The sequence below is a fragment of the Lissotriton helveticus genome, chromosome 1_1 (assembly GCF_964261635.1).
Source record: "Lissotriton helveticus chromosome 1_1, aLisHel1.1, whole genome shotgun sequence".
Lineage (NCBI taxonomy): Eukaryota > Metazoa > Chordata > Amphibia > Caudata > Salamandridae > Lissotriton > Lissotriton helveticus.
In genome coordinates this window covers 2,087,530,999-2,087,556,307 of record NC_136057.1, presented here as the reverse complement: position 1 = coordinate 2,087,556,307, position 25,309 = coordinate 2,087,530,999, and the positions used below count along the sequence as shown (strand labels likewise).

Below are 25,309 nucleotides of genomic sequence, written 5' to 3'. Positions count from 1 at the left end.
AAAGATTCTCTTTGCTTACACAATACACGGTAATAAAAATAAAAAAAATAAAAAAAATTACAGAAAGAACTTAGGTTAGGTCAAATAAACTCCAACCTAATGTTCAGAAAGAATGCCTAAACATTTGCACTTTAAACACCTGGTATTTCAGGCATTGCAAGCAAGCTAGATTGTATTTCTTCTGGTCTATATACTTGAAATCAAATGCAGATTCTACTGATCTAAGATTATAGGAAAGATCATGAAGACTACCGGTGGCTGCCTTAGTTACTAGTTGATTTATGGCATTCTTCACAAACACCTTTGAGCTTCATTATGAATGACAGACTTAAATAGGATGTGGAAAATGGATAGGCTATCAGATTTTGTACAGCACACTTTAACCATCTGCACGATATAGCAGAGCATCTGGAATCTAGTGCACAGGTTTTTTTCGTAGACACCCAGTCCAGGTCAGTTGGAACAAATAAATCTCAGTAGCGCACTACGTATGTGGGTGTTTGTACCAAAGAACTCCATTATTCGTTTTCTTCATGTGAGAGGTTGGACTGTTCACTGGTTGACCAAATTAGGTTACTTGTTGAAAGGCATAATTAGCAGATTTTGTGACTTAAATGCAATGATTGAATAAGGTATGCTTCAAATAACTTGTTCTGAATGTTCCTTCCATGTTGATTTATCCGAGGTGCTGTAAAGTGACAACACTTGGTCAACAAAATAGCTTTGGCTCCAAGTTGTAGGATAGAGGTGTCAGGGGGAATAATCCCATTCATTTGGTTGGTGCAGGTTTTGGTGTCATGCTGTGCACGTGAAGGCATTAGGAAAAAGGTCTTCTGTTTTATAGTGGTGTAAAAGGAAGTATAGACATCTGTACAAGCAGTGCTAAGAACTCAGTTGAGCATTCGACGACTGGAGAGTATTTTGCATATCATAATGCACTGGGTGGAAGTTATAAATGCTACCAGATGTATAATGCTGAGATATTATATGACACTTCTTGGTGATGCAACCATGATAATAGCAGACTGACCTATATGTGCAATGTTCAATGCATTACAAACTCAATTTGTCCTGACGAGAAAAACATACACTGAAAGCAATGCAAGCGACACATAACTTGGAAGTCAATTCGGTGATCTAAAACAATGACGGAAAAGCAGCCACCTCACAGTTCCAAAGATAGATTGTGAGCTTCACTTCAAAGAGGCTAGTTAGTTAAATCAAGGAGACTTATTCTGATCCCCATAAAGTAAACCAAAGAAGTGACAAAGTGTAAATAGGTACACGTTTCATATGACAATTTTATCTTCTATTTGAAAACTGAGTCTCTGTTGTGGGTGTATCGTCTGGATTTCTGAGCGGTGAGACCAAAGGACAACAAAGAGCTTTCTTTTTTAAGATAGTATGCATATCTGATATTCAACTGTTGGATGAGTATGTGAGACAAATGCTGGCAAACGCTGGGTACCAAAATAGCTAGGCAATGACATATATGGGCTATGTTGGATTTATTTTTGATCAAGTAGGGGTCTGCTCTATCAAGGGATGTCTGGACTTGCTTATTTTGAGGCTTTGGCTCTGGGATCTGTTCATTAAGTTTGCATCACACACATCCTGGTATCAGGAAACATGCCTCACCCACTAAAGTACAGGTTATTTAAATTATTACTGATGCATGTGCCAGTGTGTAGTGGGCATATTGTAACGAAGCCCATCTGAATGCGGTACAGTAGAGGGCCAGAGATGCTGGCCATGTATCTCAATACTAGGTGTAGACAGAAACTTACTTCAATGGATTTGCCAGTCCTATTTGTTAATGGCTGCCAGTTCACTAGAGCGAAGCTTCACTTCACAGAGTTCTCATTCCTTCAATGTTTTGAGAATGCAAATTTGAAACACGGCTCTATTTGTTAGAATATATTTGTTGTCTTGATGATTTCTCCATGCTGGTACTCCTTCCCTTCCTCCCCCCACCCTAACACTTGAGAATGGCTGCCATTTTTAAACACTACACTTTATGCAGGAACTCTACCCAGCTTTCCACATGACAACTGAATTGTGTTTATTTACTTTTATTGAACATCTCAATGATGCACCTTTATGATCTCTGAAATGTATTTGACCCCATTATATGGTCCTGCTGGGCTTTCATTCCTGCCTGACTGGCCCTAGGTAACTTCAACAACTGTTAACATCACCAATATGGATGCCATCCTGATCCTAGAATACTGATCCTACTTTGGCCTCCACCAGACAGTAGCTGGGCCCACTCACCAGGCGAGATATAACACTGACCCTCTCTTTTCTAACCTAGATAAGGTCAGCATTCAGGGGAATTTTCTATTCCCCTGAAGGGAAATAGAATAAACACAAAGGTAGTGGTAAAGAAAGGGATAAATCTCCCCCGTTGGGGAAAAATCTTGGAACATCCTGACCTTGACAAGTGGACCAAAGAGCGCAAACCCACCTTATCAGGGAATACTCTAGAAGACAATCAGAAGTTTGAGGGATGGATGGCCACTATTGGAAATAAGATCAGGAACCCAGGTACTAAAGGCACTATGAATAAAAAGAGATTGTCTGCCCCTTGGTTCACCGACAGACTTAAAGAGCATCTAGTCGGTGTTAGACACTTGGAACGTAAATGGCGCAAGACATATGAGAGTGGAGCGAAAGAGGACTATAAGAATGCTAGGAGACTTTATCATGCAATGATTAAAAACGCAAAGAAAACCTATTTTACCTCCTGCATTGAAGCGTCAAAAAATATAAGGACATTTTTAAAATAAACAGTTTCACTAAACCTAAAGCCTTATCACGAGAAATACCACAGTCCCAGATCCTATGTAATGACATTGCCAACTACTTTGCCCTGAAAATTGACACCCTGACTAAAGATTTCCCTCAACCGGACTTAAAAGATTTGGAGGCCAAATCCGGCATAAATTCAGTCCATCCAAGGTGGACAACTTTTAGCCATATTAGTTTGGAAGAATCTCAGAGGATATTGGCCACAAAATCTGGTTCCCCGTTTGATCCCTGCCCTCCCACGCTTCGGAGAACCATAATACAGGAGGTCAACCCCTGCATCAACTCCATCATTAATGCGTCCCTGCAATCAGGGAATATTCCTCCACAATGGAAGTTGGCCGCTGTCAGGCCGCTACAGAAGAAATCAATACCTGACCCTTCGACACTATCCAACTTGCGCCCCATTTCCCTCCTTCCCGTAGTTTGTAAAATCACTGAATCCCTTGTAAATAAACAACTGATGTCACACATGGAAAGTAATAATATATTACATCCGTGTCAAGCTGGTTTCAGGGCTCACCATTCTACCGAGTCAGCTCTACTATCATCAGCTGAAACCATTCGTGCTGCCTTGGATCAGGGCAAAATGGCTGTCCTGATCCTATTAGATCTATCTGCAGCCTTCGACACAGTGTCCCATGCTATCCTTTTACATCGCCTGACTAATGCTGGCATAGCAGGAACCGTGTTCGAATGGCTTAAGGACTATCTGGAGCAGAGGCGGCAGGTTGTCATGCTAGGCAATTTTCATTCTGAGGAAAAGCTCCTGACCTCAGGGGTACCGCAGGGCTCAAGCTTGAGCCCAACCCTCTTCAACCTTTATATGGTACCCCTGTTGGAACTTATTTCCACATTTAACATCAGTACAATTGCCTACGCTGATGACACCCAACTGGTGCTGACCCTCGATAAGAACCAAACTAATGCCGAACAAACGCTGAAAGAGTGCCTATCAGCAACATTTGAGTGGAAGACTCAAAATCACTTAAAATGTAATTCAGCAAAAACGGAGATTGTCCCTTTTGGCCTCAATAACTGTTTCTCACCACAGGACTGGTGGCCGGAAAAGGTGGAAGCCCCTCCCAAGACAATTAATGCTGTTCGTAACTTGGGTATCAAGTTCGACAACACTTTGTCTTTCAATCTACAAGCCAAAGAAGTAGCAGGGGCTTGTTTTAGAACTATTAAAAGCCTTAGGAAATTCTTCGATTTTCTCCCTTTGAGCTCCAGGCGGACAGTGGCTGTAGCGCTCATAATTTCCAGACTGGACTATTGTAACAGTCTGTATGCAGGGCTGAATAAATCGGCCCTGCACAGACTGCAAATGGTCCAGCATGCAGCCGCTAGGCTTGTCCTGAAACTGCTCAGAAAGTCCTCGGCATCGGCAGCACTGGATGCACTGCATTGGCTTCCGGTGCATAAGCGTATTCTCTTTAAGGTACTTACCATCACGTACAGAGCCTACCACCAACAAGGCCCGCTGAACCTGAGGAAGTACTTTAAACCCTACCAGCCGAAACGAACCCTTAGGTCATCCACAACTAATCTACTTTACGTCCCCAGATTTAGGCTGACGACCAAGGGAGGGAAATCCCTTGTAGTCATCGGGTCGAAAGCCTGGAATAATCTTCCCTTGTCCCTGCGTCAAAGTACAACGGAACTCAGCTTTAGGAAAGCCTTAAAAACCTGGATCTACCCTCTTCCGGAATCAGATTATAAAGCGTTGCTATGACCCTCTCTGTGTTTTGATCTTCCACCATCATGATCTCCCAGCACACATCTGACAACTAGGAGTTGAAGCGCCAAGATACTCCTTGGAGTGGTAGTGCGCTATATAAGAACCCAATCACATCACACAATCACATCACATTCCAAGTTCGCAGCTTCGTTTTTAGGTAGATCACTATGCAGTTTATTTTATTCCAGAACTCTGGGCTTTGCGCTCATGAGCCAAGACCGGTAACCTTCCACTTTTGTTTGAGCCCCAAAATAAACCTCAGATTCAGGCTTTACTTACTTGCATTACTCATGGCAGAACGGACCGCGAAAAAGGGGACAATATCTTTAGAAGCGGCTGGGACTCTTGAATGGATGAGTTCTAGCCATCTGACCCAGCTGAACATGTCCATAATTTGGAAGTTATTTTTGGAATCATCCTTAACTTTCAATCTTATTTGAATAAGCTCACCTCTTAATGCTTTCTGCTTCTCAAGTGCTCAGGTAGATACTCTCTCTTTCCATTTAAAACAATCATCTTTACACTGGACTACTGAAATGCTTTATTCTTTAGAATGCCATACTACCAGACTCCAAAACCAGAACTCATTCTGAAATCCTCTGTCAGACTCATTCTGGGTCTAAGTCATAGGCCACACATGTTCTCATCTTTCCTTCCTACACTAGCTTCCTGTTTGATCTTGTGTTATCTATCCAAGACATAGTGCATTTCTCGTTGGAGACAAAACAAATTCCCCATCTTTATTTGGAAACTTTTAAGCCTCATGTTCCTTCTGAAAGTCCTAGATCCTCAGGTTTGCACTGGTGGTCAACCTCTTTCCACGTTGGCTCAAAGCCTAGTATAGAAGTCTTGCTTTATTGGAAAGCCACCAAGTGTCAACTCCACGATCATAAAATAAAATCTAATTTTTGTAACCTATGTTCAGACTAAAGTTGTTTCACCAGCCTTTGTGTCTACTCCCTCAGCACCCGAACACCAGATTTCAGAGCAGCAGCTGAGCTTTGAAAGTACATATAATGGAGGACTTGTGTCAAAAAAGCTTGTTATAGTGGGACTGCTGCTGTGAACTTTTTGATATACAATTATTTGGCATTTGTCTTGTGGTTCATAAATAGGCAATTTTTAATCTTAAGCGTACTGCTGGTTGTTATTTATGCATGTGGCATGTATTACAGAAACGTGGTTTTGAGAGCCACGACAGCTCTATATGTGGAAGACGAGGAATGAGCTGTGTACGAGTGGCCTTCTAATTTGTCCTGCCGAGTGTTCGTTGTTTTATATACAGAGTTTTCACTCAATATACAATACAGTAGCAACATCATGAACGAATATATTGTATTGACAACTTTCACTACACATTTAACCCCTTTGTTACAACACCTTTTACTCCCTGTACTAAGCCTTTTTTTTGGGGGGGGGGGGGGGGGGGGGGAGTAGTTTGTGCTTAGGCCCCAGTAACTTTGTCCACACAAGGTACCCACACCAAATTTGAGTCCTTAAACAACCTGAAGTTTCAAAACAGTACCCAGAGTTTGTGGATTCGCCTGGAGGGAACCGAGAAATTAACCAAAATACAACACAATGTTTTTGGGGGGGAAAAGTGGGGGGGGGGGGGGGGGGGGGAAAGCTGCAAAAGAAAGTGTTTGCATTTTCCTGCAAATAGTATCAACAAAGGGTTTGCCGTGCTAAAATCACCATCGTATCAGCTTTCAGGAACAGGCAGACTGGTCAGAAAACCAGAATTTTCCACACAGTTTTGGCATTTTACTGGGACTTAGCGTTTTTGCCTATTCTTTGTGACCTCAACCTCCTGAAGGTTAGAAATGGGTGTGAAACCAATAATGGATCCCAAAAAAGCAGTTCTGAAAATAAAAAAAAATTCTGAATTCAGCAAGTAGTCACCCAAAAGTGAGAAAATTAGATTTTTTTATTAGCTACATTTTAGGTTTGCAGGGGATTCTGGGTAAGAAAACATTGGGGGAATTGACGCAAGTAAAACCTCCCTGGACTCCCCTGGGTGTCTAGTTTTCAGAAATGTCTGGGTTTGGTAAGTTTTTCTAGATATCCGCCGACCACCGGACTAAAACACAGGAGCCTCCCCTGCAAAAACAGGTTGTTTTGTAATAGATAGGGAGGCACCTCAGTTTTTGTTCCCGGGCTTGGCAGCCATCTAGGTAAAACCACTAAACCCAGACATTTCTGAAAACTACACACCCAGGGGAGTCTAGGGAGGTATGGCTTGCCTGATCCCCTAACGTTTCCTTACCTAGAATCCCCTGCAAACCTCAAAAACGTGAGAGAGAGTGAGAGAGAGAGTGAGAGAGAGAGTGAGAGAGAGAGAGAGAGTGAGAGAGAGAGAGAGAGTGAGAGAGAGAGTGAGAGAGAGAGAGTGAGAGAGAGAGTGAGAGAGAGAGAGTGAGAGAGAGAGTGAGAGAGTGAGAGAGAGAGAGAGAGAGAGAGAGAGAGAGAGTGAGAGAGAGAGTGAGAGAGAGTGAGAGAGAGAGTGAGAGAGAGAGTGAGAGAGAGTGAGAGAGAGTGAGAGAGAGTGAGAGAGAGTGAGAGAGAGTGAGAGAGAGTGAGAGAGAGAGAGAGAGTGAGAGAGAGTGAGAGAGAGTGAGAGAGAGTGAGAGAGAGTGAGAGAGAGTGAGAGAGAGTGAGTGTGTGTGTGTGTCCACACACTCATTGTTTCTCTGGTATCTAGTGGTTTTCTGTGCCCCCTTGGGGGCAGATGAGCCTAAACATATCACTGATTTGTCCTCAAGGGAGGCAGAAACTGCTACAATCTGCATGAAGAAACAAAAGAGGGGGCGAGTGACCCCTTTACTATGGGGCCGCTCCCTGGCATGCCCATAAACATATCCCTGGTGCCTAATGGGCTTTCTGCACCCAACCAGGGATGGGGTAGATTGGGTGCAATAACCACCATCTGGAGGGGCAGAAAGACTGTGCCTATTTATTGGGGGGGGGGGGGGGAACCATTTGTTTGAAATGGTATGGCCATTCCCCTTCAGGGCAGCCCCCACCTCTGCACCAGGCAAAAACAAAAATAGTCCCTGGTCCCTAGTAAGCTTTTGTGGGCTATTAAAACAATATTCCCCGGGGGTGCAGAAAGACTGAACATTTTTTATGGACGGGTGGGGGCACTGGCATGCCCATTCTGGGCAGACACCTCCCCTACACTAAGAAAAGGAAATAGTCCCTGGTGCCTAGTGGGGCTTTCCCTGCCCCCCCTGGAGGGAGCATATCCGGGTCTATTACCCCCATATGCCCCCAGGGGTGCAGATAGACTAGGTCCATTTTCATGGGGGTTGGGGGCTTAAGCAGCCTTTTCTGGGCAGCCTCCATCCCTCTTTTATAAAATAAACAATCCTTGGTGCCTAGTGGGCTTTATTGACCCCAACCTACGGAGGGGACAGATCAGGGGCTACTGCCCGCATCCACCCCCCAGGGAGGCAGAAAGACTAAATGTGTTCATAAATGTTTGGGGGGGGAGCAGAGGCCTTTGCCCATGGGGTCACTCCCCAGTTCCTTGTGCGCAGTGGTGAATCCCTGCTTGGGGATCGCCCTCCTTCGGCAAACCCCAAGCAGGGATCCACTAGGGAAGGGTACCATTGTAATGGGGAGAAACTCCCCTTTCCAATGATACCTCTCCCAGTTTTTCGGTGCTCGGGCCGAGATAGCCCCACGAGCACCGAAACATTGGAACTGAAACTAAGTACTTGGAAATGTAGTGCCCGGGTGGGTGGCAAGATGGCGGCGTCAGGCTAGACGCCGGTAGCAGCCTCTGACCAGCGCAGCGGAGCATGCTGTTAAAACGAGTCATCATCTAGCTGCAAAGAAGAAACCGGGAAGAGAGATGGGAAACCTATCGCTATGATCAATATAGCGGCTATACCACTGTAATACAGATGTCAAAATCGGGCCAAATCACACAAGCGGCTAACTCTAGGATTGTACCTTCCGACTGCCTGACCCCTGCAAGGGCGTCACTTTCATTGCTAGCCTCGGCAATCGGATACGCAGTCCTGCGGTTGCTGGTCGGTAACCGCCCCTCGTCAGGTGATCAACTTTTCCTGCGGCGACTGAACTCTGTTAGCACGGACCACGAAGCGCCAGCAAACCTCGCCGACACACAGTGTTCAATGGCCCCGAAAAATGCAGCCGCCGTAGCTTCCGCAGCAGCTAAGACAAGGGCAGCACGCCAAGCCTTACGGGATCAGGAAGCAGGCAATAGACGCGGCACTACGCGCGGAGAACTGCATGATACTTCAGCTGCGGGGACAGCGGAGAAAACACCGACTCGGAGAGGCGTTACCTCCGGCAAAACTCCTGTGGCACCTTTGTCAGCGCAGGTTGCCCCAACGGTGATTACAATGTTTCAACGTGCCGCCAGCCAGAAGCAATCGACTAAAACGGCGCAACTAAGTAATCAGAAGGATCATTTAACTATCCCTACTGAAGGAGTTACAATATTAGCAGCTGGGGGGAACGAAAGAAACAATGCAGCTATCGCGGAGTTGACGGAGACAACCGACGATCAGAATGCTCCTGAACAGAGTGAAGGGCAAGAGACTGTCCCTACCCTTGAGAGATCTGATACTACTGATATCACGACCACAGAGGTAAGCCAAACACCTCACTCTGCTTCTGCTCCTTCTGATAGCCCTGTCATACATAAACAGGGGGCAAGCGGTATCTCCTCCAATGCAATAGATAATTCAGACCCCCCAGAGATGCAAAAAAAAAACTCCTAATGATACTACTGAGCTTGCTGGGTCAGCCAACACCCCCTCTTGTAGTATTAGCAATAATGACATTAACCATACTTCTGAATCGAACTTGGAGCCGAATAGGGAGATGCTGATGAATACTCCGCCTTTGAATATGACACCTGATTTAAATGCATACTTAAATACAGACTTACAACTTTGGGCTAATAAGACACAAGTAACTGCTAAGGAGAAAGAGGCTGTAAAATCAAATGTAGGGGCATCAAAAGCCACCTCGGCGATAAATGAACACCCCATAGACTCTATTGAGGCTCTGGAAGCAGATAAGGACATAACAGATTTTTACTCCTTCTCAGAAGACATTAGCTGGTCAGGTGATACAGGGGATGAACTTGATGAAGCAGATGAAGTTGAGAATGATACAGACTCCAACATAAGCTCAGAATCAGATTTTAACCCCCCAAAAGAGCAACGCGATAGGAGGAGAACTATACTTAAAAAGAAAAAGGGTGGACACCATGGAGCTAATGAATTATCATGGGATTATACCCCGACCGTTTTGCCCTTAAATCAGAATCAGATTCCTATTGCAAAATCTCAAGCATCATCCTCAGATCAGGCCCCAAATAGAGAGCAGTCTGATCCACCGGGAGCTACACTGACAAGTTATGGAAAGAGTTTTACAAGCCATAGCAGCTCACCGGGAGGAGACCTCAAAAGACAGTCGCAAAGCCCGAGCGGCACTACAGAAGGTTCAAGGTGTAGTTCGCAAACTCTCCAAGACAATGGGTGCCTTCACAGAAAGATTAAATGACATCGAAGACCGGATTGTAGTAAACGAAACAGAAGCCGCTGCCACAAATGAGCGAGTCGAAGCACATTTCCAGGATATTAGATGGAAACTAGAAGATTATGAAAATAGACTTCGTAGAAATAACCTGCGCGTTCTTGGTGTGCCAGAAAAAGCGGAGGGTGAAGACTGTCGTTCCTTTATCATACAACTCTTTCGTGATACCCTTCCCGAACTTAACACCTGGGACTGGAGTTATGAAGTACAGCGAGCGCATAGGGTCCCCCTGTCTATAAAACCTACGGCACCCACAGGCAAATATCCGCGTGCAATCCTAGTATACTTTGGGAACTTTTTGCTTCGACAAGCTATATCAGAAAAAGCTACACCGGATAAACATCGCAGCAAGGATTCTATATCCTATTTTGTACGTCCTGACTTCTGTCATTGTACAGTTGAAAGGAGATGGCGACTCAGACAGCTTATCAAGCCTTTTCAAGAAAAGAAAGCTGTAGTATACTTGAACAATCCAGCTAAGCTAAAAGTAACTCATGAGGGTCAAACAAAATTTTTCACATCCGAGATCAAGGCTAAAGAATACCTAGAGAGCTTATGATAGACTCTTAAACAATATATCAAGCCCTATTAGCCAATGATGTAAAGATTTACTTGATCTTCGTATCTCTGGGTGGAACCAAGTAATTACATATGAACTACTTATGAATTGGTATACAACACTATGTCTTTTCTTCTCTTGTTATACTTTTCCTTTCTTCTATTTGTTGTTTTGTTCTTTTTTGCTATATATTCTGGATTGCATGCTTCGCTGGCTCTGGTTAGAATATGCTAATCCATCACTATAGACTCTTATGGAGTCTTGTTGCCTTTTTTGGGGTGTTGGGGGTGCAAGGGGGTGGGGTCAGGGGAGGGCATCGGGTGGGAATTAGGGTGGACAGGGAGGGGGGGGGGGGAAATGCAGTGTAAAAAGAGTAGGTTCGAGATTACCAAAGGAATATTGAGGGTCAGTATAACACTATGCAAGGCTCATGAATACCATCTAAAACATAAAACAATTAAATGGGGAGGTTAAAATTAGGATGCTGGAATGTGGCAGGTCTCAATGATAAAGGAAAGAGGGCCCAATTTACACAACTAATGGTTCATAGCTCCTGGGATATCATTTGTATACAGGAAACTCATATTCCTATAGGAGAGATAAGTCAAATAAAAATTCCAGGCTTTAATTTATTGGTCACAACTACACAAACCTCGAAAACTAGAGGAGTCACAATCTTAGCAAGAACAAGATTAGGTACCCCAATACGTAAAAAAGCTGATACCCATGGCAGATGGGCCATTGCACAACTAGATATAGGCATTACCATCTGTTCTATCTACGGTCCTAATCTTGATGATCCTGCATTATATATCGAGTTAGAATTAGAATTAGCATCATGGACAGGCACTTTAATTCTTTGTGGGGATTTTAATTTAACATTTAATCAACCACAATGTCATCTGAATCAATACAACTATATAGGCCGAAAACCGAGAGTATTCAGGGCAGTACTAAATTTGATTCGTAGCTATAATCTTCGAGACATATGGTCTTTAAAAAATGGAAGAGATCCTGGATACACTTACTTCTCGTATCCTCATAGAAAATATGTACGCATAGATTATATATTTACAACCATGGATATTGCCCTGAATGCTCTTATTTTTAAAGCCCCCAAGACAATATCAGATCATAACTCTCTCCATATTACATTCGAGGTTCCTGGATATAACCGGGTTTACCCACAATGGACATTTGACCGAAAACTTTTGGTTAATCAAGAATACATAGCACATATTACACAATGGACTAAAGAATTCTTCGATATTAATCAATACAGCGCTTCACGCATGATTGTATGGGATAGTTTCAAGGCTGCATTAAGGGGTGAGACTGCCACTTTTGTTGCTAGCCGTAAAAAAGAACGGGAAAAGATATATGCCCAATTAACAAACAGACTAATAAACTTAGAACACCTACATGCCAACCAATTACATCATGGAGACCAGGCCGATGATACTTTGAGGAAGATTTTAGTACTTAAAGCCGAGATCAATAATGATTTAACTCAAAAAACAGCGGAAATTCTCCAAGCTAACCGAAATAAAATCTATGAGACAGGAGAAAACGTAGGGAGGCATCTTGCCCTAAGAACTCGGCAAACCCAATCTCGTAACTTCATACAAGGTATTGATTACGGCGGTCAGAAATATACCACTCAGGAGGAAATAGCCATATGCTTTAATGATTATTATCAAAAACTATATCATAATGAAGATAAGCGATCAATCGATGAAACCAAAGAGTTTTTAGTCAACTGGCTCAGAGAGACAAACATGGCAGAAACCATAGATGAAGATACAAAGAAAGAACTAGATAAAGAAATTTCCAGAACAGAAGTAGAGTTGGCCTTAGCTGAATTAGCCGCAGGGAAAGCAGCGGGGCCAGACAAGATACCCCTAGATTTGTATAAAATACTGGGTAACTTAATTACTCCATTCTTGCATGATCTCTTCCTAGGGATTCAGTGGCATGGAAAACCCCCTGAATAGTGGAAGCAAACTAATATAGCTATTTTCAAGAAAAAAGATAAACCACCTGAACTAACAACATCATATCGGCCAATCTCATTGATCAATTCAGATTCCAAAACATATGCCAAAATCTTTGCTAACCGCCTGGGCAAGATTGTCAAACATCTAACTTCTCCCTGGCAACACGGTTTCATACCAGGCAAGAGCACCACAGATCATACACGCAGAGTAATCTCTCTTTTTGATATTATGAAAGTAGAGGGGGGTCAGATGTCAATGATCTTGCTGGATGCCGAAAAGGCTTTTGACCGGGTTTCCTGGCAGTTTCTCTGGGAAATATTAGCTATCAATAACATCGGCCCGGTCTTTATTAAATCAATAAAAGCCCTTTATGTTGATCCAAAAGCAAGAGTTCTGACTGGTGGCTGCGAATCTGAATATATAAATATTCAAAGAGGCACGCGACAAGGATGCCCGTGCTCTCCATTACTATTCGCACTCTACATCAATTCCTTAATTATCAAACTATTAACATCACCGGCGATCGCACCAATTAAAGTTGGCATCTACAACACCAAAGTCCTTGCTTATGCCGATGACGTGGCGGTTGTAACAACTAACCTTACAGAGGCCATAATTGAAATACAAGAAACCACCAAATCCTTCGGGCTCTATTCTGGATACTCTCTAAACCAAGATAAAACTATGGTTATATGCACCGAGAATACATCATTTATAAGTCAATACAGAGTCAAAAATGCAAAATATCTAGGAGTGAATATCTCATCAAATACCAACGATCTTAATGCATTAAATTACGATCCTCTAATTAAAAAACTAAAAACAGATCTACTCAGAGTAAACAACCTTCATCTATCCATAATTGGTAGAAGTAACTATGTAAAAATGACAGTATTCCCAAAGATTCTATATTTGTTTCGAGCAATTCCCCTTTTAATCAATAATGTTTCTATGAAAACGCTGGATCAAGTAATATCCTCGTTTATCTGGAATTACGGGAAGATAAGAAGAGCCCTACCTAAGTTAGTATTACCAGTCTCCAGAGGTGGCCTAGCGGTCCCAAATTTAACATACTATTTATGGGCAACCATCTTACAGCAAATGATGTTTCTGCTTACACCCAGTTGCAATGATTATAACGAGCTACAGCAACTCATACCATCTATTTATGAATTAACGCTAGGCAGTAAAGCCAGAGGTCTGCTATTAAGACAAATCGAACCTTCCTATTTTAAAAAGATCAAATTCAAAATCATTACAGATGCCTTTAAAATTTGGACTAGAACCACTAAAACACTGTTAATTTCTAAATATACCAAATATACACCCCTATGGTACAGTTCAGTTATACCCCATCACCTTAACGACAATATAACTAAACGTTGGGAGAATTTAGGTCTAATCACTATTGGCGACTTCTTAAATCAAGATGGCAGAATAACATTTGACGAATTATATACCAAATATCATATCTACTCTACAGATTACCTAAAATGTATCCAAATTTATACATCCCTTAGACAAAATATTCCAAACATAGATTTAAAATCCATACCACTCATAGATCTCATACAAAAACAAACAACCAGAATAAGCAATATATATGACATTCTATTGAGCAACCACCCCGATGACCTCGAATCTATAGAAACTAGCTGGGCCAATAAATTAAATAATCCTAATGTCGACATAGATATGTCTTTACAATTATCTTCTAAAGTTTTATTAGCGAGTAATCTAAAGGCCCAAATTTACAAAACTATATACAACTTATATTACACACCCTCCAAACTGTTTACCTGGGGTAAGATTGCTCATGATAAATGCCCCAGATGTACACTTGGACCTGCAAATTTGATACACATGTTCTCTGACTGACCTAAATTAGAACAAATTAAGAAAAGCATTACAAAATACTGGGCTGAGATTTTTGGCCATGAAATAAGAACATCAACAACTCTGTTCCTGTTAGGCTATGATAGCTCTCTAGATCTTAGTAACCCAGAAATTTCTATTACTTATATAGGTACTGCTATCTATAGAATTATCTTAGCAACCAGATGGAAGGACTCTGAGGCTCCAGCTTTTCAGGGATGGCTCAATAGACTTCTAGCAATTTACAAACAAGAAGTTGCCATCTATAGAACCAGAGGGAAAAAATCTCGATCACATGGGGAACTAATCTGCTTACCAATAGCCAATTGGTATGAACAGCAAAGGGATTAAAACTAGTTTACGTTAGTATAATGCATGTAAATAGAAGATCTCTAGTTCAAGGTTACACTTCATTTCAAAGAATTTGATTTTTTTTTTTTTTTTTTAAATCTGAGTTCTAAAGATATGTCGAAGATATGTCGACTTAATATGTTATGGTTTCAAAGACTTGAAAACTGAATGTACTCTTTGCTGATTTTTTCATATCCGCCATCCTGAATTTTGCAAGCTTCTTACTTCGGTTATGTATAATATAATATCCCTTTTTTTTTTACTTATCTAATTATGTATTGTTATTTGTATTTCTCGAATCTGCTCAATAAAAAAAAAAAAAAAAAAAAAAGGAACTGAAACTAAGTTTCAGTTTCATTTTCAATGTATGATGACAGCGCACCATGGCCTGAGATAACCCTGCAAGCTCCTAAGCAGTGAAAGAGAAATGAGCCGATCAACTCATTTCAGTTTCACTTTGTGTAATGAAACTAGTGCATGATACACGGCAATTGTAATTACACTGAAAAAAAAAAAATACCATGGGAGGCTGGGAAAGCTCTTCCCCATCTTTCGAGGCTCAAAAACAAAACAGAAAATCCCTCTGCTGTGTAGAGCAGAGGGATTTGGTGGTTGTGAGCAGAGGACAGAATGGTTCAGTCCTTTGCATACGAGCACCGTGGTGCCGGATGGAACCATTCCATCCTGTGCACCGAATGGGTTAAAGTCGAGATTCAATTGACCAGACAATAATACAGTATTAGCGCATTTGCAGAGTGTTCTGCTAATTTGCTTAAGTATGGATCAGGCTTTTCATTTATATTAGGGTACGTATAAGACTAGAGTACATCAGCTTTTGACTTGTTACGTTTGACTCACTTGTAAAGAACAAACAAATATCCGGAGGAGTCTTGGTGCTAGCTCTGTTAAGTGGGCTTAGGTATGTTCATCCCTAAAGAAGAGCCAGGTTTTTGATTCCTTCCTAAAGGATAGCAGACTAGGTCTGGTTCTAATAGGAAAAGGAAGTTGGTGCCATTCTTTTGCTGTGCTGGTCACAAAACCTCTTCCTCTCCAATTGGTCCATTTCAATCTGGAAACCACAAGTTTCATGACACCAGAGGAGCGCATGTTTCTCTTTGGAATGCACCATTTGAAGGATTGTTTCAAATAGTCCAGACCTAAATCATGAAGAGCCTTGTAGGCCACACAGAGCAATTTGAAGTTTTTTTGCTGCCTGATAAGGAGGCAGTGTAGATTGCTGATGGCTTGAGAAGCAGATGTATGCTTGGGAATGGCGGCCAACAGTCTGGCTGCTGCATTCTGCAAGACTTGTAAAGTATTTAGGTGTTGATGTTGCATATTTAAGTTTAAGCCATTGCCATAGTCCATCTTTGATAGTATCCGTGCCATTACCAGCGTATTTAGGGCATCCAAAGGGATAAAAGGGAAAATCTTTAACATCCTCAAGACATAGATGGAGGATTAAGTGACTGTATTCACCAGCTGGCCAAATGTTAGTTTATTAATTACCCATTAGCACTCCCAGATTCCTCACCTTACTCACTGGGGAGGACAGGGTTCCCACTTCCTCTAGTGACCATGAAGGTGACCAAGGGGGGGATTATACCCCAAAAGGATAACCTCTGTCTTTCCAGAAGTGCATTTGTTGGAGTTTCCTTTTTGAGTGCTAGAGTACATATTCTAAAACCGGAGAATAGTCTCTTAATCTTATGTGTGATCAATTTAAATGAAATGCAGATAAATGTTACAAGCATACGTCCAATTCGGCAGAATAAGGAATATAATCAACATATGTGCAATCTTCTGAGAAAATAAAATGCGTACGAAATATTTATTAGCTGCAGCTCTTATCACTGGTTATTGTTAAACTAATGAATGCATACAAATGCACACAAATCATTTCAATAGGGGTGCTATACATCAAGAATACAAACAATGGCACATGTTGAGGATATTGGGGACACATCAGGTAACTACTAGTACCATTTAATAAAGAATCTTAAGTTTGATCGTTGTACCAATTACTTTGCATGAAATTAAAAATCTACTTCTTGTTGTTAACCCTCAGAACTCCTGCCAATTTATTTTCCATAATGAATTTTTGTCTTACTTGGATACTCTGATGGGTGCCAATTCAACAGAATTTTTTCCCTTTTTGAATTTCCTGTTTTGGGGATTAACAGATGACTGCTGCTTAAGAGGTACAAGTTGGCTTTATTCATTCATCAATTTTGTTCTATTAGATTTATATAATGTATTGGTCAAGTAGGAATTCATTCAAAATATTTAATAAACCTACCCCTCCCTCATTTCTGAACATCCAGAACAGCAAAAATGGCAATTGTCAGTGTCAATAAAAAAAATACAAGCCTTACCTGGTCAAGATAGGATATGCACTGATCAACATTCTCTTCTGTGCAAAAGGAAACCGAAGTATTGCAAGAATTTTTACAGAAAGTTGGTGAAGTGTGGAGCAGGTTTGAGGGAGACATAACTGGTGCTGAGGTATACGATGATTGAATCTTGCTATCTGTAATGAGACAAGAATTCATTTAAACAAGGTGCATTAACCCCCCCCCCAATCCACCTAAATGGCTAATAATTTCGCCATAGAATAGAAAACAAGTTCACAAGAATACACTGGTTACTCTAGTTGGCTCATCAAGCCATAATGCATCGTTTTGTTTTAAGGAGAAAAGTAAAAGAAATTGAAAATACTTATATGGTGATTGCAATAGTCCTTGCTTACCTTCCTTCACAGCAGAGTAGGAACTTCTTGCATCGGCAGGAAGAACAGGAAAGCCTTTCTAATAAGTAGATTCACAACATTCTTATCCATCCTCCCAGCGGAGGCTTCACATTGGTACTAAAAGTTTTGGCCGCAAAAGGGTTGTGTAAAATAAAGCCAGGGCAAATACAATCAGATTCAACATGAACGTTTTTCACTCCGCTATAGCCTTGTTCTGCCTCCTCCCAGCTGTTTGTGGATCTGATTGCAAAGTCCAAAAACAGCTGAATTAGAGATAAAACAAAGTGTCAGACACATCCAAGTAAAAAACACTGTCTGAAAGTCCTAGCAAGAAGCAGCATTGTTTTTATTAGGTTTCAGCTACACAGCGCATGAGAGGTCTCTGCGAGACATTTTGTTTGCATTCAGTGGGCCTACAGCCGGCCATAACATATCGTTTGTTAACTTCAGCTCTTCTCATTTCCTTCAATCTCGTTTGTCTTGGCATGCCTGCATCATATTCTCCTCTTGTGTATGGCCCTCTCCTGAAACATGGACTAAGTGTGTCCTTCAACTGCTCCCATTTTTGGTGCTACTTTTTTGGGGTTCAAGCCCTCTATATAAGTGCTTGTGTTGTCAGTCGGTCTCCCATATCCCCGACCATGCAACATCTACCTCCCATCCGCCCCATTCCATGTTGCCTCTTCGACCTCCCCCTAGCCCAACAATGTCAGCTCATCTTTGACATCAAAAAGGTCTGTTAGTGTGGCCAGAATACACATACCCTTGTACTGTTAAGTGTGACATGGAGTCTGTGTGCCTTCCAAACAAATAACACTGCAACATCATATCTTGTCCCCCAAATATCATTTATCAAGTTAAAGATTGATTCGGCTATGTTCTACTTTGTTCAAGATACAGTGCGCACCAGTGTAGTGCCTCTGAAATATTGACAAAACCAATGAGAGTGGCTACTCTTCAGAGATTAAGGTCTCTTGCAGAACTTGAACAGTAATAGCTATCAAAGCCACCTTCGCTCTGACATACTGAGCATGTAGTCTGCAGTTATGTAATTTCATAGGGCCGGATTTAAATTTCGGGAGACTGGTTATTCAGGCACAACAGGGACAGATATTCCATTCGCTGCTGGAATTACATAGGGAATTACGGGATTTATATTTCTGCGGACACAGTTGGGAGGAAGTAACCCGTCTGCAAAAATCTAAATCAGGCCCTTAATGTTCATCTTTGAAATGAAAGGCTATCCACCAGGAAGTAATTTCATTAACTTGCTTCAGATCAGGGTAAAACCACCTAATTTATAAACAGATGTGCAGAGACAATGAATGATATTGTCCATGCCAGATATAAATGTATGGTTTCTAAGCTGTAATCTCAGTTCTCGCTTCGCGGAATCACATTGAAGTCATAAGCATTTGACTAGTGTCCATGAGCAGGCATCCCAGAGCACTTCATAGAATACCTTCTATAGTGTAGAAGTCCGCCTTTCTTCAGGTAGGCCTGAAAAAAACATAATATGCAGCCTAGAAAAACCAGCTACAGTGGGGAAAGTCTTCGGATTGTACTTGGAAAAGGGTCAAAATACTCATATAAAGTTATAATTTGAGGTAAATGTTTTACAAAACAGCCAAATCTCTTTCCCAAACCCTTTTCTGTAAGGGATGAAAGCTAGTAGGACAGAGCTGCCCCATTGGCTGTTATGCACGTTTAAAACAGCGACTTTGCCTTTAAAGACCCAAAGACCACCAGTATCCCATCATGCTCAGCAGGTGGCAGTTACCTCAGTTCTTTTTGACAAGAAATGTCAGTGATAGGTATGTCCAATAATTCCCTCTGCTATGTCCACTGGGGAGGCGGGCGAGTTGCTTAGGACTTCAATGGAGATTACTCCTAGAGAGAACCGGGATTACAGGTCCATACAGTCTGTCTTGGGAGAACACCAATGATAAATTATAAGCATTTGAATAGAATAGCAAGCCCATCCCTACCAACGGCGGTGGAAAGAACAAAGGAGAGAAGATAAGACTGGATTAAGCAAATACATTTCTGAGGGAGGCTTGTCCTACTTGAGCATCTGCTATAGCATCAGAGTCCCAAAAATAGTTTTTAGTGAATGTGTGAACAGATCTCCATGTGAGCGCTTTACAAATCTCGGTAATAAGGACATTTCTCATTAAAGTGGTTGTAGCTGCTTTGCCCCAAATAGAACTTCATATTGGTACTTTGACCCTTTCCTAAGCAAAAATCTGAAGACTTCACCACTGTAGCCTGTTTTCTAGGCTTCAGATTATGTTGTTTCTTAAGCGTTTCTGCATGCCTTCCTGAAGAAAGGTGAGTGTCTAAATAAGCAACAACAGAGACTTGTCAAAGACCAATTAATTAGGATGCTGCAATTTGTCCATAATATTAAAATTGTTATCAGACCGACAAATGGGTTTTGATGTTTATTATTCAAAGTATAAAAATGCAGCCAATAGATCTTTTTTCTTACATAAATATTTTAATTGTTTAAACATACTGTGAAACAGACATATGTGGAAAAGATAATTAGCACATAATATATTGCGAGCACCACCAACATTTACAAGAACACAGACATACAGAATGTAAGCTATAACATCTTGTACAAGAAAATACTAACAAAACATGTAAATACTTCGCACAATACAAAAGTAAGTAAAACAGGTAAACAAAAAAATAAGAAACATTCACAAAAAAGCCAACAGCAATTATTCCATATATTCAGAAACACTCAAATATTCCTTGATACATAATTCAGCAGAAAAGCGCGGGCGCGCGTTTCGAAAGTGACTAATCAATGGACAATTCCTTCATTAGGGCGCTGTGCGTACAAATATCTTCAGTGGCAGGGGGCCATCTGTGAAAAATACACTGTCTCTGGTTGTGATATACAGGGTGCTCAGTCTCTCAAGTACAACCAAAGGTCTGCAAAACAGGAAACATAATAAGGGAGAATGGATTAAAATAAGGCACAAGTAGCTGGAGCCAAGCCAGAACAAACTGAAGATTATAGATATATCTATCACCAGTTACGTGTATGGTTGATTTAAAAAAAAAATAAATAAAATAAATCGCATGTATGGGTAATCATGCTGCACCGTAGAGAGTAAATGTGCGAAAAAAGCATAAGAATGTACACCATGGTTGAGGAGATGTAGGCCCAATATTGCAGCACCAAAACATAACCAGCATTTGCAATGCAATAGGTCTCACATGGACGCGAGTTTAAGCTATTTGCATTGTAAATGACAATGCCTTTTTATTTATGTTTTAAAAATGAAAAACATTTTTTGAAAGAATTATTTGCAATGTTAATAACTAAAACTTGCGTAAATGCGAGTCCTATTGCATTGCAAATGCTTGTTCTATCCTATATAATTTAGCTTTCTTTGATACACTTACAATCTCTCTCCATTTCTTCCTCACATTGCTCTTGCGTGCTTTCTACCCTCCCCTTTCCTCCACTCCACTCTTGCTTTTTCCCTTCTTCACACTGTCAATTCCATCACCTGTACTTTTTTTTTAATCTTCCGTCACCACCCCCCCCCCTCCCAATCTGGACCTAAAAAGCGTTGTGAAGCAGCCAATATTGGCCGCTTCATTGTGCTATTTTCAAATCAGCCAGTTATTCACCCCTCCTCCCCTGTTAGCCATCTCTCCTCTTTCAACCCCCCCCCCCCACCTCATTGCCAAAATTAAAAGCTCTCCTAGGAGCAAGACTACTGGCTTTGCCAATCCTTGTTTCAGGTGAGCAAGGCTACTGTCATCATTTGACAGGTGTGCATATTTGGTAAGAGGGTTCGAGCACAGTGACTAATAATTTTTAATACAGTCATAAACAAACCAGCCCCTGGATCTATTACGAGGACATCAGTCCAGTTCATCGGGGATTGTTTTTACACCAAAAACGAGATGCAAATGTTTTATTTGAATTGACAAGTATTTGTGTTCTAATATTGTACTTCGCTTTCATTAACCAGAATATTTAGCCATTCCTATTGCTCACAAAGTGACGTTGAGGCTATATATAAAAATGAAATTCAACGGTGTGTCGCTTCTAAGGGAAGGCAGGTGGCGCGTTTGCGAAAACAGCATTTCATCTAGAAATGGAATGCCCTCTTCTGCACATTAATAGGAAGTGAGGCTGGAGTATGTACGGGAATATCATTGATGAACCGATGCCAATAATGGATATTTTCGGCAAATGGAGCAATCTCGTTGAAGAGTAATCGTTCCTCAAATGTGCCCATATAGAGGTTAGTCACATTCAGGGCGCAAGCTGCGCCCATACTGACGTCCTGAACTTGTTGGAAGATAGAACTGTTGAATTCAAAATAGTTCTCTTGTAGGACTATGGCTAGACATTCACGGATGAACATGTTATCGTCTTGGCTATCACTTCTTTCCAGGGTTCTAGTGACTGATTCTAGAGCTCCCCTCTGAGGGATACTAGTGTAAAGCACCTCAATATCCATCGAGACAAGTACGTCAGTATGGGGATTAAATAAGATGCCTTCAATTTTAGATATAAGATGGCCAGTGTTTTTCACATAGGCACTTCGGTTGAACACCAAAGGTTTTAAAAAGAGGTCAACATATTTACACAACGGTTCTGTTATGGATCCAATGGTGGATACAATCAGTCTTAAAGAGGGTTGGGTAATATCTTTATGCGTCTTAGGTACCCCTTATAGGACAGGGGTTCTGGTCTATGGTCTATTAAGATACTCTAACTCCTGCTCACAGATAGAGGCTCATCTCAGCCAAAAGAACTGCCACCATGTTCCTATTCCAATATATCCTGGAGCATATTTCCTCAAAGTAGGTGTCTTATAGACCATGGTCTTTCTCAAATATTATTGGTGACCTTTTCACACTAACTTTATTGCACTTTGGTCTCTTTATTTTTTTAAGTTTTGGTCCTGCAATATGGGGCCTTTATCTCCTTAACCATGGTGTACATTCCTGTGCTTTGTCCACACATTTATTTTTCACGTTACAGCATGATTACCCATACATGCGATATCCTTTTTTTTCCCCCACAACCATACAAGTAACTGATGATCTATCTACACTTCACTTTGTTCTGGCTTGGCTCCAGCTACTTGTGCCTTATTTATGATGGATTATAATCCATTCTCCCTTATTATGTTTCCTGTTTCGCAGACCTTTGGTTGTACTTGAGACTGAGCACCCTGTATATCACAACCAGAGACCGTGTATTTTTCACAGATTCCCCCCTGCCACTGAACATATTTGTACACACAGCGCCCTGATGAAGGAATTGTCCATTTATTAGTCACTTTTGAAACGTTAGTCTGCGCGTTTCTGCTGAAATATGAATCAATTAACATTTGAGTTTTTCTGAATACATCAAATAATTGCGGTTTCCTTTTTTGCTTACATATCTTTTGTTACGATTGTTTATGGTTTACCTGTTTATTTGTTTTTATATTGTGCAAAGTCTTTACAAGTTGTGCTAGTATTTTCATGTACAAGATGTTATACCTTACATTCTGAATGTCAGTGTTCTGTTACAGTGTTGTTGATGGTGCTCTTCAATCTATTTGGTGTTAATTATCTTTTCACATATGTCTGTTGTTTCACAGTATTTTTAAACAATGAAAATATTTATATAAGAAAAAAGATCTATTGACTGCATTTTTATACTTTGAATAAAAAAGATCAAAAACCATTGGTCTGTTGGCTAACAGTTTTTGTATTATGGACATATTGCCGTATCTTAATTGGTCTTGGAGAAGTCTGTTGTTGCTTATTTTGTAGTTTCCCTGCTCTTCTCCATGCGTATATAGCTCTAGTAAGGACTCTCTAGTTTTCTTTAATTGAAAGGCGAATGTCTACACTTAAGAAGAAACTATGAAGAAGTGCTCCGGAATTCCCGCATGTGGGCGGAACTATTCCAATGCTTGTGACTATCAATGAAGGTCCCCCAATGAGAGAATTTAGAGATTTTCATGCCAAACTCTCCAAGGTGTGTAGTCGCAAGAGTCACGGTGCCCTCAGTCTTGAGTTCCTGGCAACATATGCTCAAGAGACCAAGTTTGCAGTAGAAAGTGGATCTTACCCAAGTCCTCTTGACTCTGGGTAGACGGGAGCAAACAGCAAAGGTCAAAGGAGGAAGGCAAGACGAGCCAAAGTATAGTGCAAAACAATTATCACAACCGTAATTGAGGCGTAAAACAGGCTGCAGATCCTTAAATTCACCACCAAGATGGCGGACTCTGGTCCCAGTCCCATAGACCTCTATCCATGAAATGGTGGCTTGCAGATCCAGTGGACCCCAACCAGAAATTAGGGGAGGAAGCCAACTTCAGGGTGCTGGATTACATGGCAGGGCAGTCACGGGGAAGCGAGGGTGGTAAACGGGAACTTGTTGCTCTCTCCTGTTGCGTTAGGGAATCGCTCAGAGATAAAAGGACGGCAGTAGCTCGCAGATTCTCTCACTGCTTTGTCTGTGTGAAGCGTCTCGGGCGCAAGCCAGCTGCTACGGGAAGCATAGAGAGGCAGTCGCAGCGGGATGCAGAGCAACCATGGCCAGGCCCGGAAGGTAGGTGACGGCCGTGGATAGCACCGGAGGGGTGATCCCAAGTCCTTCTCCTCTCAGCTGCTTTTAGCAGCTCAACCATGCATTCGTCCATCTTGCTAGGTTTCCACTGGAGACGGTCTTTGATTTTGATTGCTGCTGTAGCCGACTTCATCTCTGTTGGCGATCGCACCGGAGGGGCACTGAAAGATCACGGGTAGCTGCCTTCAGATCCCCGGGGTGTTGGAGGCTGAATGGGGGGGCTTTTCTTTGGGATTTTTCCCCATAAGGCGATCCCGAGCAAGGGAGCTCCAGGCCGGAACTTCTTACTAGTCGGCCATCTTGGATGTCGATGGGGAGGGCTTATGCCTCCTCCCGTGGATGGGCTGGGTCCACGAAAGGGGAAGCTTCAAAGGCCTGCCACCTTTGGACGCGGTCCCTGCCTTTTGTTGCCCCCAGCAACTGACTCCCACCAATTCTGGACGCCACTTGGGCAGGAGAATCAGTGGGAAAACCAAGCTAAATCTTTGCCAACCCCACCTCTCAGGTGGAGGAGGAGAGGAAGCACACATCTCAGTCCCCTCTATCTTGAAGATGAGGGGACTCAGCCAATTAGCAAGAGGGTCATGTCCCCACAACTGGAGGGTAGCATAATAGGGGGTGTACCCACCCCAAGGAAGGGACCCATTTGTTCAGACCTGCACACCCCTTTAATGCATCTAAATTTAGAATTATGGGGCAACCCTGAATCTGGTCTCCTCCGATTTGAGGAAGAAAGAAGGATTTAACCGCATGCGTGCGGGCGGAATTCCGCTCGTACGCGGAGTTTTGCGAAACCGCATTTAACGTGACGAGCTGGGTTCGTCATCAGCGTAGCAGGAGGCTACCTCATGACGAGCCCAGCTCGTCATCAGCGTGGAAGGGGTTAAGAGCAGTGCTGACCCAGGAAGGACAAGATGACACCAACTGCCCTGGCCCCAGCCCTACCAACCTGTCCAGTCTACGACCTGCCTACAGTAAGAAACCTGGCGAGTCCAGCAGTCAGCAACCCTCAGAGCCCAGGGGACCTGCCCTGCTACCTTCCTAC

At 42.1% G+C, this 25,309-nt stretch overlaps 1 protein-coding gene across 5 annotated transcripts in view; it reads right to left on the bottom strand.

Moving 5' to 3' along the window:
• SSX2IP (SSX family member 2 interacting protein) overlaps window positions 1–25,309 on the bottom strand; it is a 472,212-nt gene that overhangs the window by 320,508 nt on the left and 126,395 nt on the right. For all 5 annotated transcript variants that reach the window (XM_078645587.1, XM_078645605.1, XM_078645619.1 and 2 more), the window contains exon 3: window positions 17,284–17,438. In XM_078645587.1, coding sequence (XP_078501713.1) covers window positions 17,284–17,438 — 155 coding nt within the window. The remainder of the gene's footprint in view (window positions 1–17,283; window positions 17,439–25,309) is intronic.